Source organism: Manis javanica, chromosome 5 (assembly GCF_040802235.1).
Source record: "Manis javanica isolate MJ-LG chromosome 5, MJ_LKY, whole genome shotgun sequence".
Classification (NCBI taxonomy): Eukaryota; Metazoa; Chordata; class Mammalia; order Pholidota; family Manidae; genus Manis; species Manis javanica.
In genome coordinates, this window is record NC_133160.1 from 626431 (window position 1) to 643013 (window position 16583).

At 61.5% G+C, this 16583-nt stretch overlaps 1 protein-coding gene across 1 annotated transcript; it reads left to right on the forward strand.

Annotated features, from left to right (window-relative positions):
* Positions 1 to 6588: 6588 nt before the first annotated feature.
* EEF1A2 (eukaryotic translation elongation factor 1 alpha 2) lies at positions 6589 to 15210 on the forward strand. The gene is made up of 8 exons (XM_037006515.2): positions 6589 to 6725; positions 8013 to 8237; positions 9908 to 10087; positions 10542 to 10838; positions 11879 to 12029; positions 13035 to 13291; positions 14003 to 14237; positions 14824 to 15210. The coding sequence occupies exons 2-8, from the start codon at positions 8094 to 8096 to the stop codon at positions 14949 to 14951; spliced, it is 1392 nt and encodes a 463-aa protein (XP_036862410.1). The 5' UTR covers positions 6589 to 6725; positions 8013 to 8093; the 3' UTR covers positions 14952 to 15210.
* Positions 15211 to 16583: the final 1373 nt, after the last annotated feature.

Below are 16583 nucleotides of genomic sequence, written 5' to 3' on the forward strand. Positions count from 1 at the left end.
GCTGACAAACACTTGGGTTCACTTCCACATTTTAACTATTGTGAGTAAGCCTGCTGTGAACCTGGGTGTACAGGTATCTGTGCAAGACCCTGCTTTTAATTCTTTTGGGGATGTACCCAGAATGGAATTGCTGGATCATATGGTAATTCCATTTTTAATGTTTTGGGGAAAAGCCATACTGCTTTCTGTGATGGCTACTCCATTTTTACATTCCCACCAACAGGGCTTGAGGCTTCCTGTTTCTCCTCATTCCCATCAATGCTTTTATTTACTTTTTATAGTAGCTGTCCTAGTGGGTGTGAGGTGGGGGCTCATTGTAGCTCTGTTTTCATTTGCTAATGATCAGTGATGAGGAGCATCATTTCCTGTGCTTATTGGCCATTTGCATGTTTTCTTCAGAGAAATGTCTATTCAGACTTTTTGCCCATTTTTTAATCAGGTTGTCTGTTTTCTTGTTGGGTTTTAGGAGTTCTATATATATTCTGGATATTAATTCCTCATCAGATACATGATTTGCCAGTATTTTTTCCCATTTTGTGGTTTACCTTTTTACTTTGTTGATAGATAATAAGCACATGAAAAGTGCTCACCATCATGAGTTACTGGGGAAATGCGAGTCAAAACCACAACGAGATGCCATTTCACACCCATAGAATGACTGTAATAACAAGAACAGGCCACTAACAAATGCTGGTGAGGGATGCCCACGTTGCTGTGGGCACGCAAACTAGCGCCAATACTCCAGAGCTTACTTTGGCAGAAGTTTAAGACGTTAAACATACACCTGCTGTACAACCAGCAGTCCCACTCCTGGGCATTTGTCCAGAAGAAATTCAAACTAACGTTCAAACAAAAACTTGTCGGCGAATGTCCATGGCAGTTTTATTCATAAGTGCCCGAACTGGAAACAATTCAAATGTCATTCAGGGATGAATGGGTAAGCAAACTGTGGTCTGTCCAGTCACTGATGGAAAGGAATGATCTAGGCAACAGCCTGGACGGATCTCAAGGGCATTGTGTGCATGAGAGCAGCCACGCCCGGAACATGACACGCTGTTTGCACTGATGCAGTCCTCAAGATGCAGCCATGGTGATGGAGAGCAGACCGGCAGTTGCTGGGGTGACAGGAAAGTTTGAGAGTAAGGGACAGCGGTGGGGGTGCTTTTAGGGGTGCAACGGTCTGTGTCCTGATTGGTGGGCTGCAGGAGTCTGTATGTGTGCTAACATTCTTAGAATCGTACACCTTCCAAAAAGTCAATTCTGTGTATTCACTTGGGGTCCCCTCTGGACAGTGGTGGGCCACTCTCGGCTCGTGGAGGCTGCCACAGTTCCCTGACACATGGCCCCTCTGGCTTCCTCACACCCTGGGAGCTCACTTCTTCAAGGCCAGCAGGAGCATCGCTCACTCCAGTCGGCCAAGACACAGTCTTAAATAATGTATCAACTGAGGTCACCACCTCTGTCATGTTCTGCTGGCCAGACGCAAACCACAGGTCCCCCTGCCCTCAAGGGGAAGAGATTATTCTAGGCATGGCTCCTTTGGGTGAATCTGCCATAGAATGAGATGGAACAAAAATACTGGAAGATGAAGGTGCTGGGAAGCACTGGCATTGGGCCAGCAGAGTGCAGAGATCTTATTTTTTTAGGCAAAAAGACCACAGCCTAAAGGGAGACTTATTCCAGCCCAGCTAGGAAAGGTCAGAACCGAGTCCCACAAAGAGCTGGGGAGCTGACGCTGACAGTGGGGCTTGGGAGGCACTTTGCACATTCCGTGGATTGACACTAACAAAGAGTGACACCAAGTCCTCACAGGCCCGTGGCAGAGTGACTGCTGAGACAGGAGCCCGCAGCCTTCAGAGGGAGAGGGACACAGTCCAGAGTCTACAGACAGTGTTCAGCTCCAAATCACTCGATATGCAAAGAAATAAGATGTCCTCAGTCAAGGAAAGAAGGCAGTCCTCAATTAATTTCATCTTGACTATAAATTCGCCACTGCCTGCCCTGCAAATGGATGTACTTACTCAGTGTAAAGGAAAAGTGCGTGAAGTGACTTTGTCCGTCATCACAGAGCAGGAATTGAAGGGTGAATTTAGAGCCAAGAGGTGGAAACGAATGACGGGCACAGTGCCCCATGGCTCACAGCCCTACGCCTATGGTGCAGGCCCAGCAGGGCAGCCTACAAAGTGGCATGCACAGGGGCCTGTGGCAGCTTTATTTGCAGCAGCTCAAAACTGGATGGAGCCCTGCACTGCAGTGACGATGAAATGACCAGCATGGACGGCCTCGGCCTGCTCTCCTCGCGATCTGGTCCCTATGCAGTCTGTGCACTTCTCCCAGGTTAAGGACAAGGTGGGGCCCTCTGCCCTCGGGCCCCTGGGCCTTGTGGGGTGGGAGGGTCTTTCCTGGGGTGGTGGAGGCACTAGGCCCCCGCCACTGAAAGTCCCCAGCTCGTCCCTAAGACCCCTGAGGTCTCCTGTTGCTGAAGCAGGTTTTTCCCAGCTGCCAGGCTGAGGCTCTGTTCTAGGAGGGGAAACACCTGGTCGCTAATGAGCTCCAGGTTCCCTGGAAAATCCCACCCAGAGATGCCCCCAGCCTGGGGAGGAGAGGCTGACCAGCACTGGGCCTCCCCCCACCCCCCAAGGGCAGGCCTCAAGAGGCAGTGCTGCTTCCCATTAGTTCCCAGGGGAGCCTGGTCCGGCTGTGGTGGGAGAAACCACATTGGTGCTGGGCCGAGTACAGCCTCCCCACTTTCCGCCAGCTCCACAGAAGGCCGGCTGGGACAGGCAGGGGGCCTGCAGACCCTCCCCAGCTTTTCTGTCTCTGTGACCCACCACAGGGGCTGCCCCTCCTGGGTCAGAGATGCTGACCCCTCCTCTGGACTCTCCAGTTGCCCCTAACCAGTAATGGGCTGAACAGAGAAACCTGCCACCCCTTGTCTTGGTGCCAGGCCGGAGCCCCGACTCTAGGCGGTCCAGAGCACAGAGCCCACCAGACCCCCTTCCCTGGTAGCTCAGGAGGTCAAGGCTGCTGGCAGCTCTGGGCTCAGGGCTTGTGTGGGCAGAGGTCCGGCACTGGTGTTGGGGCTGAGGGCCCTCCCAAGCACAGGTGCCACCAACAGGGCTCCTGGGGAGAGAAAGCCTTCAAGGGAGGGGCCTGCAAGCTGCCCAGCTTTCACCATGGCAACGGCTCCCGTGAGCAGCTGCAGGTGCCCTGGGGCCAGAGTCTATGGGGGCCAGTGCCCTGCCACCTGTCAGGGCTTCCCTGGTGGACTCAGGTCACCCCCCAGACATGCTGGATGTGGTGGGGCGGCATGTTTGAGGGCTTGGATTATGCAGTGAGTCACTGCAACTCCCCACTTCACTTGGCCAGAGACTGAGCACAGGACTGGTGCTGGAAGGGCCCTTGGCTGGCCTTGGGGTACAGCTGCTGTGCATGTGCCCCATAGGCCCCCTGCCTGGCCACACTTCTCTGATTTAGAGGCCATGACCTTACTTTTCTGGGGAAAGGTCCGTAGCCAAGAGCTCCTCTTTGCCATGGATACCACTTAATTTGCAGCCTCAGGGGCAGCTCAGTTCCCAGCATACAGGCCTGGTGACTGGGGGTTGGCACAGTCCAGGTCCTGCTGCCCAGGTAGACTGGGAGACAAGATTGGATAGACCCACACACCGATGCCCTGGAGTCCGAGGGCAGCCTGTGGCCCATGGTCTGAGATACCCCAAGGCCGGAGAGCACCCTTGGCTGTGCCCCGTGGCCCCTGTCCTGCCACCGAGCTGCTGTCTGTGTCCAGTGGGTCGCTGGACCCCGGTGCTCAGGCAGCAGTGCCCAGGGCAGCCTTGGCTTTGGCCCCGCAGGAGGGCACACGCACAGGTGGCTAGTTGTGCATTCACAGGTTATTATTAACTGGCAGTGACATCACCAGCAGCCAATGGGAGGCCGTTTTATTTCCAGGGCTGACAGCTTGATAATGGTTAATTTTAGCTGGATCTTCTTTCCCCAGGCTGTGAAACCCCAGCCAGCAAGAGAGGGGGCTGCTTGTGTCTCCCCGAGCAGCTTGTGCTGGGCCTGGGGGCTAAGGGGCTGGTACCCCTCCCTCCTGTCCCACTCCCCAGAAAGTATGAGGTGGCACCAGGCTGGCAGCTGAAGCCCCTTCCTGGCTCTTTCCTCCCCACTTACACCCTTGGCTGCTATGGGGCCACTGCGAGCAGTGGCTCAGATTTGGGAGCTGGAGGGCTGACCTGGAGGGTGGGTGTGACCTAGGCAGGCTTCTTTCTGGAAGGAACCCTGGCCTGGCTCAGGCCCTCCAAGCTGACTACAAGCTCGGGCCCTCCTTTCTGTGTGACCTTGGGCACCATGGTTTGCCTCTCTGTGCCCACTTGGTCCTGGGGCTGTACTCTGTGAACTCACAAAGCTGGCACCTGTGGCTGTTTAGTACTTAGTAGTAGTAAGTGCTGTCAGTCGTTAGTAGTTGGTAAGTAGTTATTCGGTACTAAGCAGCAGTGGTTTGTATTTGTTTGGCACTGGTGGAGTGTTGTTATTCAGCGTTACAATCTTACTTAGTGTCATTACCCATGAGTGCCAAGTGTGTCCAGGTGGCTGAGTGGCCCCACAGCACAGCCCAGCTGAGTGGGGACACGGAGGCCCTTTGGCGAAACCACCAGAGATCACCCCAGGGTGGGTCTTTCCTGGGCAGCGGACCCCCTGGGAGGAGTGGCCACTGCTCTGGGCAGCGTGGCCTCTCAGCACAGGCTGGCCCCTGGCACAGGTGCCCAGTGCTATTTCACTGCAGCTGGCTGGCAGCTGTGGGTAAGCCAGGAGTGGAGGGGTGCGGCCCAGACTGCGGAGGGTATCTGACAAACACCCTCTGAGGCCACAGGCAGCCCAGGACCCTGGCTGCTGGTCCCTTGTGGGGATTTGGGGTGGGCCTCCTGCCCCGTTGGTCTGGCCCAGTGCGGCCAAGCAGCGTCTCCCAAATCCAGCCTAACCTTCAGGCAGGAGGGGACACATTAAATATAGAGACCAGCTGGGCGGGAGGTGGCAGGGGGGCCCTCATTCCTCGCCAGGCATTTATTTTTAATTCCTGGCGCCTGTTTGCTGGTATCAGCAGCGCTGGGAAGCGTCCAGTCATCCGTGAGTCCCTCCCTGCCCCAGGAGTCCCTCTGCCTGTGAGCACTAACCTCAGTGTCCTGGGGCAGACCCTGTTCCCTGCCTGAGAGATCCTCCCTCCAAGCCAGTGAGACCCGCTTGGACTCCAACCACTGCCCCACAGCCCCCTTGACTTCTGAGCTGCTGGGTCCCAGCTGTGGGGGCCCCCAGGGCCATGGCCTCAGCCGAAGGAGCTGGGCACTGGGCCTCTGCTTTCACCCACTCAACACACAATTCTTGAGATCCTGCCCGACCTTCTCCCACACCCTTCAGTCACAAAAATCAGTAGGATGCTCGTGTCTTCTGGATCCACGCCAGATGGAGAGACAGCCGTTGGGAGTTGTGACAACGGGCAAAGTGACAGGGCGGGAGTCCCGGAAAGAGGCCTGAACTGTCTCCACATGACCCTGTGCCATTCCCTTCCTTAGAAGCCGTTTGGCCTTTACCCTGGTCTCCCCAGGACCCTCAGGGACCTCTGCTTCCTACAGAAGCGCCCACCTATGACCCAACACTCGGACCCCACCAGCCTGATTGCTCGGGGAGGCCGCCTGGGGGGCCTCAGCCTGGAACTCTGGTTGCTGATTGGCAGACTGCTTCCCAGGGAACCCAGCCCACAGGTGCACACACGGCAGACTTCAGAGGTATCAGTGGGCTCTGGGGGGCAGACTTGGGGCATTCCCTGCACAGACAGGGGCCAAGGGTGGAAAATGGTCCTTTCAGGGGCTTCAGAGGAAGGGTGGCTGTTGATGGAGCCTCAGGCCACTTGACCAAACTGAGGGGACCCCGGTGGCACCGTTCCTGGGCCGCACCACGGGGGAGCCTGGCTGTGGGGGCCTGTGGGGGAGCCCATGTGGCAAGCACATGGGGCAGGGGGCCTGGAAGCAGGCAGATTCTGGGGTCCCACCGGGAGGGCCTCCGCACCCTGGCCACACCCTGGGCGTCCTGGCTCCAGGACGGAGCTTCATTTGCCCACCAAGAACAGGCAGAGGCCAGGCCTCAGGCCGACCCCACAGCCCCTAAGGCTGCGGCCTGGCCCGCTCCGCCCCGACCCCACCTGCCGTTTAGTCCCTGCAGATCGGCCCCACCCCCGGGATGCCTCTTTCCCCGGGGAGGGCCTTTCTGTCCTGGCCTCCTTCCGTCTCCCCTCTCGGTGTGCTGCGCCCGGCGTCTCGGTCTCCGCCTGCTGTGTCCTCAGCCTTCGGCCGTTCCTCTGCGGGCGCCTTTCTCCCTCCCTGCGCCCCCCGCCGCCGGCCGTCGTCCCTCCGCGCGCCCCCTTCCCGTGCCTGCGCGCCCGCCGTCGCCGGCCTCCGCGCCTTTGTGGCTGCGTCCCTCGCGGCATCCTCCCCTCGCGCCCGCGTCCCCGTGGCGCCGCGCGCGTCCGCGGCTCCGCGGCCCCGTGTCCCTGCATCCCTCGCGTCCCGCCCCCGGCCGCGCCCGCGCCCCTCCCCCGCCGGTACCGCATTGCCGTACTGCAGGGGCGCAGTGCATTGCGCCCGCGCCGTCAATAGGTGGACCCCCTCCTGCAGAGATAAAACCGCCGGCGCCGGCGCCGCCAGTCCCTCTGGCTGAGACCTCGGCTCGGGGTAAGGACGCTTGGCCTCGGGGCCCCCCGCCCCGGCCCCCAGCTTTCCGCAGCGGGTCCCCTCCCCGGGGGCAGGTCCTGGACGCAGAGAGGAGCTGGGGCCCGGCGCCTGGCGAGGCTGCGCTGCTGGCCGCGGGGATCCGCCGCCCACCCCGCGCGCCCGGACCGGCGCTGGGGTCGGTCCCTGCGGGCGGCGAGGAGGAGGGTGGGGGCCCCGCGGCGCTTGTTTACGAGGCGGCGGCGGCGGCTCCGGGTCTCCGGGGCAGCGGCCGTCGCCTGCTAGCCGTGACCTTGGGACCGCCCAGGGCCCCGCGGGGTTGGGGCAGGGTCTTCAGTGCTGGCGGCTGGTGGGGGTCGGGCCGCTGGGGGTGCCCTGGCGACGGAGGCAGGAGAGGGGGTGGCCGTGAGACCTGGGGGCCCTCGACATCCCGCCCCCATCCCATGGCGTCCAGCCGGCGTTGGCACCCTAGGGTGTGAGATGGTGCCCGCTTCCCATCCCCCAGTCGCTTGTTTCCTCCTGGGCTGCCTAGGCTTCTCCTTTGACCTCCAGGAGGGGCAAGGGCTGTGACCCAGGGTCCTGACCAGGAGAGAGGGGGTCCCACTCTAACCCCAACAGGCTGAGGGCATCTCTGTCTGGCACCTGCTAAGCTTGGCTGCTTGGGTCATATTTTCTCTCTGGACAGAGCAGGGACCCCCATCTCCCCACCCTACTGTCTGCCCCCTGCCCAGACTGGGGGAGGACCCGAGCTATTCTGGGACCCTGATCTAGGCGCCATCCCCCATGGGAGCTCTGGCCCAGCCTGTCTTTCCTGGTGCCAGCCTGCTAGGCTTGGAGGAGAGGAAGATGGTGCCCTCCCTGCTTGAGACGGAGAATGGGGGGCCCTGGCTGCCTCTCCACCATGGCATCTCTGTGGGGGTGGGGTACAGCATCCCAGCCCAGGAACAAACATCGGGGACAGAGTGTTGGAGAGCAGGGTGGGGTGACTCATCGCCAGGCTCCTGCCTGGTCATGGGCTCACCCAGCCTGGTGTTTCTCTGTCTCCAGATGGGAGTAAGCTCCTTCACTGGGGGAGCGCTGTGGGCCAACACTCAGATATTTACGCAGACTGGACCCTTTGGGCTTGCCACCTGGCTTGACGTACCAGGCGCAGGCTGGAGGGCCTTTTCCCTTACTGCGGAATGTGGGGACTGGGCCCTGGCCTTAGGGGCCCTGTCTATGGGCAGGGAGTGTCTTTGCTGGGCTTCCTTGGAGGTCCTCCATCACCTGTACCCCCGCCCTGACCCACAGAAGCACTGTTCGGCATCCTCGCCCTGTGCCAGAGCCCCCCCAACCCCCGTCGTGCCAGCCCCTCCCCACACCCCGGGCAGAATGGGCAAGGAGAAGACCCACATCAACATCGTGGTCATTGGCCACGTGGACTCGGGCAAGTCCACCACCACTGGCCACCTCATCTATAAATGTGGGGGCATCGACAAGAGGACCATCGAGAAATTTGAGAAGGAGGCAGCCGAGGTGAGCGGGCGGCGGGTGGGGAGGAGGCTCCCGCTTTGCCCCTGCCTGAGGACAGGTTCCCGTCAGGTGACCGGGCTGGGATGCCCCTGACCTGTGTGCGTGGCTCAGCTTACCACCTCCAGGCCAGGGGGTGCGGGTCCTGCAGGAGGAGTATCTCAGAGGGTCCAGAGAGGGGGTGGTGAGTGGGGAGCAGGGGTGGGGCCTCCCTCTGAGGATGTGTTCGGTGGGGTGGTGGGGTGGCATGGTGGATTGCCCTGGTGGGGGGAGTGGCCCAGAGGCAGCATGTCTGCCCGGCAGGGGCCCGCGGCAGGCTCCGCAACACACTGCACTCGAGAGCCCTGAAGCCTGTCTTTGGGCCTGAAGCAGGGACCCTCACCTCCCCACCCCACTGGCTAAGGTCTGGGACTGGAGGTGTCACTGCCCTCCCTTGTCCCGGGGCTGGGCCGGGACTTAGGGCGGCTATTAATAGCTGAGTGATGGGCACCCAGCCCGTCATCTCCATTTTCTCGTGCTGGGCTGGGGAGGCTACTTGTCCAGGGGGTGCCCTTGGGGGTTCCTGGCTGGCGGGTATGGACGGGTCCCCTTTGCTGGCCTCTCCCCTCTCTCAAGTGGCTGAGACCTGTGCTGGGAGGTGGCCACGGAGTGGGGCTTTGCTTTCTATGACCACTCCCCGAACCCTGAGCTCTTGGAGAAGCCCCCATGCGGGAGGCTATGGACGCTCTCACCCAGATGACAGAGGGGCTGGGGCCAGGGTCCTGGGGGCCAGCTGCTGGCCTGGGCTGAACCTGCCTGAGGAAAGTGCCTCTCTCTCCAGGCCTGGGCCCAGACGCTGCATCACTCCTTCCCTGCAGGGCTGGCCCTGGTGGGAGGCTGCCAGGGAGTCTGGTTCAGGTCTAGCTGGGTCCATCTGGGTGGCCCCTTCTGGCTGGGCAGCCTCCCTGGAGAGCAGGGCCCTGTCTGTGCACGGCCCTGGCAGGGAGCTTTGCCCACTGTGCAGAGACCCCAGTGCTGCCCTGACCACAGACCTGGCCTGGGGCCTGGGGGTCTCACTGGACCCTCAGCGCAGGTGTCTGCAGAGAGCAGCCTGGCCTTGCTTCCCCTGCTCAGGTTGGGGAATAAAGGGGAGGAGGAGCCTCAGAGCTACTTGGAAGGCTTGGCTGGCTCTAGAAAGAGCTGGAAAGCCAAGTTCTTCCTTGTGACCTCAACCAATTTCTTTCTTTTTCACCTAAAAAAAAAAAAAAGAAATCCCAGAGGGTTGTCAGCCAGTGAGTGATAAAATGCAGCGGCGCTGTCAGCCTCTGAGTGATGCAGGGATCCGGGGAGGGTCCCCAGCTTCAGATAAAGAGGAGCCCTCAGCCAGGGGGAGGGTTTAAATGTGAGGCTGCCTCGCTGCGAGGCAGCTCCCAGGCCCATGCACCACCTGCTGGTGGACGTGGGAGTTGCGCCCATTTAAATGGCCGCGACCGTACCTGGGGAGAGGACAGGCAGGGCAGGACCCAGTCTGAGTGTCCCTTAGAGGCCCCTGCGTCTGCATCCCTCGTTCCAGAGATGGGTCTGGAGTCCCAGGGTCCCATCAGGGAGGCTCTCTGCTGTGACATGCTGCTCCCTGGGGGACCCCCAGGCCAGGCGCTGGGTCCGGGTCTACCCTGAGCCATGCCCCACCCCTCCAGATGGGGAAGGGCTCCTTCAAGTACGCCTGGGTGCTGGATAAGCTGAAGGCCGAGCGGGAGCGCGGCATCACCATCGACATCTCCCTCTGGAAGTTCGAGACCACCAAGTACTACATCACCATCATCGATGCTCCAGGCCACCGAGACTTCATCAAGAACATGATCACTGGCACATCCCAGGTGAGCCGAACGCCGGGGCCATGGGGCACAGGGCATGGGGCACAGGGGGTGGGGCCTGGGCCCTAGAGTCTGGGAGAGGGGGTAGGTGGGTCTCCTCTGGTCCTCACCAGGGCACAAGGCCCCCCACCTTTCTTACCACTTGCCAAGCCTCGCACAGAGCCCCCCCACCAAGAATTTATTCAATGCCCCAGCATCTCAGGCATGCAGGGTGCCAATTAGCACAGCCAGCCATTGTTAGGGCAACCTTTGCACACAGAGGCAAGGATGGGGACACCAAGATATGGGCAGAAATGCAGACAGACAATCAGACGTCACCAGGGTGTTCACACAGACAGAAGGATGAGTCCCCACCACTGCCCCTAAGGTCAAGACCCCCTAGGCCTCAGGCCCCTGCCCGCTGTCCAGAGGGGCCTGGGCACATGGCAGGCATGATGGCGTCTGGCTTGCTGGGCAGGCGGACTGTGCTGTGCTGATCGTGGCGGCAGGAGTGGGCGAGTTCGAGGCGGGTATCTCCAAGAACGGGCAGACACGGGAGCATGCGCTGCTGGCCTACACGCTGGGCGTGAAGCAGCTCGTGGTAGGGGTCAACAAGATGGACTCCACAGAGCCTGCCTACAGCGAGAGGCGCTACGATGAGATCGTCAAGGAGGTCAGCGCCTACATCAAGAAGATCGGCTACAACCCGGCCACCGTGCCCTTCGTGCCCATCTCGGGTTGGCACGGTGACAACATGCTGGAGCCCTCTCCCAACGTGAGTCCTGGAGCCCTGGGTCGTGGATCAGGCCACAATGGAACTGGCCGCAGGGTCAGAGGGCCTTTCCCGGGCTCCCCTCAGCCTTGCTGCTGGGGCATCAGCCCCCTGTGGGTGTCCTGGGGAGGAACCCTGGCTTCCTCAGGATCGGGGCTTTGTCCCTCAGCAGGCCCACAGAGGCCTTGGAGTCCCCTCTCTGGCCAGGACACTTCCTCCAGGTTGACAATGCAGGGCAGCGGCTGTGGGGGCTCAGGCCACGTGCCCCATTCCCAGGAACTGTGCCATAGAGGGCTGGTTTTCATTTCCCTGGGGCCTGGAGTGGGGCAGGCACTGGGCAGGGCTGAGGGCTGGCTCTCTGCGGTCAGTCGGTCAGTCGGGAAACTTGTGGCTCAGGCAGCCTGCATCCCAGGGAGCCTGGGGGGAGAGTGAAGGGGGATGGAGCCCGGAGCTTTGTGCTCTGGGGACACGGCCGGGGGCCTGCTCCCACTTGCTGGACTGCGTGTTTGCATGCTGTTGGGTGGACTCAGTGGGTGATGGGTGTGCAGGCTGTGCTGTCACCCTCCTGGGGAGACTGACAGGACACCCCACCCCTGAATGTCCCACTCTAGACCTGCTGGCACAGGGATTCATATGTTGATCTGGGCTGTCTGGAGGCCATGGTCTCTTGGCACGGATCCGGGACCCAGTGCCGCTGGCCCTGTCCAGGGCTCTAAGGGCCAGGGCCCTGGGGGCTGCAGAGTGGGGATGGGCTTGGGAGCATCATGCCATCCTGTCTGAGCCCGTCTGCTAAGTCTGGGCTGAGGAGCAGCTTTGCTTCTTGCCTGTCTCCCCTTCCCAGGGTCTCTGTGCTGCTGAGTGTGAACTCAGGTGAGGGAGGGCACAGCTGTTCAGTATCCTGATGGGCAGGACGTGACTCAGTGTGGGCAGTGTTGGGGGGCAGGTGGGACTCCTCCACCACGAGTCCTGGAGAGCCCTGGGGAGGCCATGTGGGCCCAGTAGGTGGGCTCTACCTCCTGTGGGTGCCTTCTCCCCCCTTCCAGATGCCATGGTTCAAGGGCTGGAAAGTGGAGCGCAAAGAAGGGAATGCTAGCGGCGTGTCCCTGCTGGAGGCCCTGGACACAATCCTGCCCCCCACACGCCCCACGGACAAGCCCCTACGCCTGCCGCTGCAGGACGTGTACAAGATTGGTGGTGAGTAAGGGCGGGTGCACGGCCCACCCTGCCAGCTCTGCCCCTTACACCCCTATCCTGAGACCAGGTCCCCCAACAAGGAGCTCCTAGGCCTGGTGATTTCTGCCTCTTCCCCAATGCTGCATACTTTGTGGGCAACCATGCATCCATTCCCCAGCCCCCCATCCACCCATCCATTTGTCTGTCCATCCATCATCCTCCTTTCCACCCCGACACATCTGTCTGACTGCCCAGCATTTGCCAGGGTTGTCTTCTCTCCAAGTAAGTGCTCAGTCCCATGCCAGGACCTGGTGGCACAAGGTCGACCCCTCTCCCTGGGGGTCCCAGTCTTGTGAGAGACATGATCCACTCCAGGAGTGAGAAACGGTATTCGTTAGATGATGCAGAAACCACAAAAAATGTGTGATACCCACGAAGGGCAAGGGGGACCCTCAGTCGAGGGACTGTGGTCAGAGACATCAGGAACCTGTGTGCAGGGTGGGGGTGTCACATCCATGCAGCATAGAGAACAGCCGCAGCCTAAGACTGTCATACAAATGCCACACGAGGCTCCATCACAGTCAGGAAGATGGGGGTGGAACTGCTTCCACACCCTGGGGGACACCAAATGCCTGCGAGGCAGCCCCCCAATGTAAGCAGATCCAGGAGAAGTTCTGGCGCACCAGCCCTGGGGAGCCCTCTGGGTAGGCAGCCGCATCCAAGCCCAGCTGGGCAACCCGGGTGGCTGGTCCTCCACCTGTACTCACGCTGCTGCCTCACGGGGCCTCTCCTTGCCTGTCTCCACCTCCTCTGCCCCTGGGTTCCTTGCATTCCCGGGAACTTTCTCTGGCTCAGTCCCTTTTCTCCGTGGGGTCCACTCCTGTCTGGACCTCTCAGTGTCCGCTTTGTCTGGGCCACCCTGTCCCCTCACTCCTTCCATGTAGCCATGCCTCCCACCTGCCATTGAGGAGCAGGGGCACCCCCATGGCTCCCACCTGCCCCTCACAATCCCCTTCCTCTACCCAGGCATTGGCACTGTGCCTGTGGGCAGAGTGGAGACGGGCATCCTCCGGCCCGGCATGGTGGTGACCTTTGCGCCCGTGAACATCACCACAGAGGTGAAGTCCGTGGAGATGCACCACGAGGCCCTGAGCGAGGCCCTGCCAGGCGACAACGTCGGCTTCAATGTGAAGAACGTGTCAGTCAAAGACATCCGCAGGGGCAATGTGTGTGGGGACAGCAAGTCCGACCCGCCCCAGGAGGCTGCCCAGTTCACCTCCCAGGTGGGCGGCTGCATGGTGGCCAGGCGACCTGTTCCTGCAGGGGCAGTAAGTGGCGCTGGCCTCTGTGAAGTAGCTGCCCGGGGCCAGCCGAGCACGCGACGGCCCTCAGCCTGGCGCCGAGGAGGACTCAGACCCCTCCTTTACAAATGAAGCCACCAAGGCCTGCCAGGGTGAAGCCAGGGCTGAGGGCACACGCCGGGAGAGCAGAGGCCGGGCGAGGCCCTGGCTCTGCCAGACTCATTGAGGTCCCACTTTGGACTTGAAGATGCTTCGGTTAATTTATTACCAGAGGTGTCTCTGTAATACCTGTATTCCCTACATTTTCAGTACATGCCCTCTGATCACCTCTTCAGATGACAAGTTTTAAAAGTTGGCTTTAATGAGATGTAATTGAATGTCATGACCCTCCTCCAATTTAAGCATCCCCCTGCCTCCACTCTGGCCAGGGCTGACAGTGCAGGCTCTGCCTGCAGTTCCCCTTAAACAGGGCACTCGGTTGTTTATCTCTTGTGGTTTGCCAAATGCTTAATGAGGACCCTGGGGTCCAGATCTGGGAGGTGGGCTCCCCACAGCACAGCCGTTCTCCATGCCAGCGCTCTGGGCCCCAAAGGACCCGGGAGGCGGACCTCTGTGATAGGAGCTTCCCCAGCTTTGGTGCCCCCAGTGCTCACCCTGTGCACACCTAATGGCCTCACACAGCTGTGCTTACAGGTCATTATCCTGAACCACCCGGGGCAGATCAGCGCTGGCTACTCGCCCGTCATTGACTGCCATACAGCCCACATCGCCTGCAAGTTTGCCGAGCTGAAGGAGAAGATTGACCGGCGCTCTGGCAAGAAGCTGGAGGACAACCCCAAGTCCCTGAAGTCGGGCGATGCAGCCATTGTGGAGATGGTCCCAGGAAAGCCTATGTGTGTGGAGAGCTTCTCCCAGTACCCACCTCTTGGTAAGCTGGGCGGTCCAGGGAGGTGCAGCCCCAGCTGAGGGCCCAGCACTGCCCTGTGGGGGGCAGGGAGGGGGAGTGCCTTGCTTTGCTGCACTTAGAGCTTAGCCAGGGGCCCATGGCCTCTGTCTCATGGAGCACAGGTGGCCCTGCTGGGCAGGCCTGGGATGGCATTGCCCTCGGCCCCTACCTGACTCACCCCAGGCCCATAGCTCGTCTGGCGGGGGAATTAGGTTTGACTGCCCAGCCCCAACTGGCCTGCCCCGCAGATACCCATAGGATGCCCCTTAGACATATATGGAGAGCTGCCTTACGCAGTGTTGCTGGCCACCGTCATAACAGCTGAAAGGCGGACTTGGGCCAGGCGTGTCCTGAGGCCAGTTCACTGGCCATTTAGTTCCCAAGAACTTGGGCGAGTGCTGTGTGCAGTCATTCCGGCCACCTAAGAGCTTTCCAGACACCACTGTTTAGCGCCCCACGCTCCACGGGCTGGGGAACAGGCGGGAGAGCTGAGGACCTGCGAGGATGCTGCGGGCGCCAGTGCGCACGCGCGCTGCGTCCGGCCGGCCCTCACGCCCCCTCCCCGCAGGCCGCTTCGCCGTGCGGGACATGCGGCAGACGGTGGCCGTGGGCGTCATCAAGAACGTGGAGAAGAAGAGCGGCGGCGCCGGCAAGGTCACCAAGTCGGCGCAGAAGGCGCAGAAGGCGGGCAAGTGAAGCGCGGGCGCCCGCGGCGCGACCCTCCCCGGCGGCGCCGCGCCCCCGCCCCGCCCCCCGCCCGGCGCCCCGCGCCCCCGCCAGGCGCACGTCTGCACCTCCGCGTGCAGGAGGCTCTCGGTCAGCGACTGGATGCTCGCCATCAAGGTCCAGTGGAAGTTCTTCAAGAGGAAAAGCGCCCCCGCCGCCGCCCCGGCTTCCGCGTCCAGCCCCCGCCGCGCTCAGTGCCCGTTTTACCAATAAACCGAGCGACCCCAGAGCCGTGCGCCTGCTTCGGGGAGCCCTTTCCCGCCCGGGGGGCCCCCTCGTCCGTCACTGCTGCTGGCGACCGGCCAGGGGCCCGCCTGCGCCGCCCAGGGTGGTCCAGCAGCAGCCCCGTCACTGCCCAGCTGCTGTGGCCTGGCCCGGAAGGCTGGACCCCAAGTCCTGCTGGTCTGACTTGCCCTGAGGGGCTCTGGGGCTGTCCCCACGGGGACAGCCAGACAAAGAAGCAGAGCCACTTGGGGTCCACAGAGGTGGGGCTAAATGTTTGAGACGGGGTCCCTCTGAGAGCCAGGTGAGAGCTCAGGGCCTCTTCCCCAGCAGCGATTGTCACATACACGCTGTTCCGTCGTCGGGTTCCTGGGTTCCCGCGCCCCTGGAAGCCAGGTCTCGTTCCCTTACCCAGTGGGCAGCACCACATCCATCCTGCCCCTCAGCCAGGCCCTTGGCATGCCCAGATCTCCACCCCCAGAACGAGCCCCGACCTTGGCCAGCAAGGATGGGGGTCTCCGGGGCCCCTCTGCCCCTGCCATCCCTGCTCCCGGGGAGCAGCCCGCTGCCCGCGTGGTGTGGCTGCTGCAAGAGCTCGGGTGGGGCGAGCAGATTCCCCCTACGTGCTCGGTGCGCTCCGGCCTGCTGCAGCAGGGACCTGGGCTGCTGGCTTCCCCTCCAGGTGAGCAGCAGGCCGGCCGCCGGGTCCCGCCGCGCAGTGTGTGCGCGTCCCAGCGCTGCTGCCCAAGCCACTCGAGCTGGCGGCTTACAACGGCAGATACGCTCCTGCGCGCAGGCCAGAATCAGTGTCAATGGGGCAAAATCGAGGCATTGTAGGGCCGCATTCCCTTCAGAGGCTCCGGGGGTGGGGCCTTGCCTCCTGCAGCTCCTGGTGGGTGGCTGGTGGTTGAGTGACCAGCTGCCTCCATGGTCACGTGGCTTTGCCCCTTCTCTACGTCAAATCTCCTTCCTTTTATAAGGTCACATGTGACTGCACTGAAGGCCACTTGGACAATCCAGCGTCATCTCCTCATCTCAGAACCCTTAACTTGGTCACTTCTGCACAATCCTTTCTTGCCACGTAGGTCGCGTCGAGTTCTGGGGCTTTGGGGCCGTGCATCTCTGGGGGCATATCTGGCCCTCTGCCCTGGGTGAGGATGGAGCCATGCAGCTGAAGGAGGGTGGTGCTGCCCACCTGAGGGCTGGTGCAGGCAGCTCAGAGGGGCCTCCGGGGCCGCTGTGGCTCCCCACCCAGCCGCAAAGCCTCGTGGAGAAGGAGGGGGACAAGGAAGAAGGCCCACGTAGCTGGGCAGGGTGTGGTTGGGGTTCTACTTCCCAGGGCCTGGGCTGCCCCACATAACCTGCAGGGGGGTGACCGGA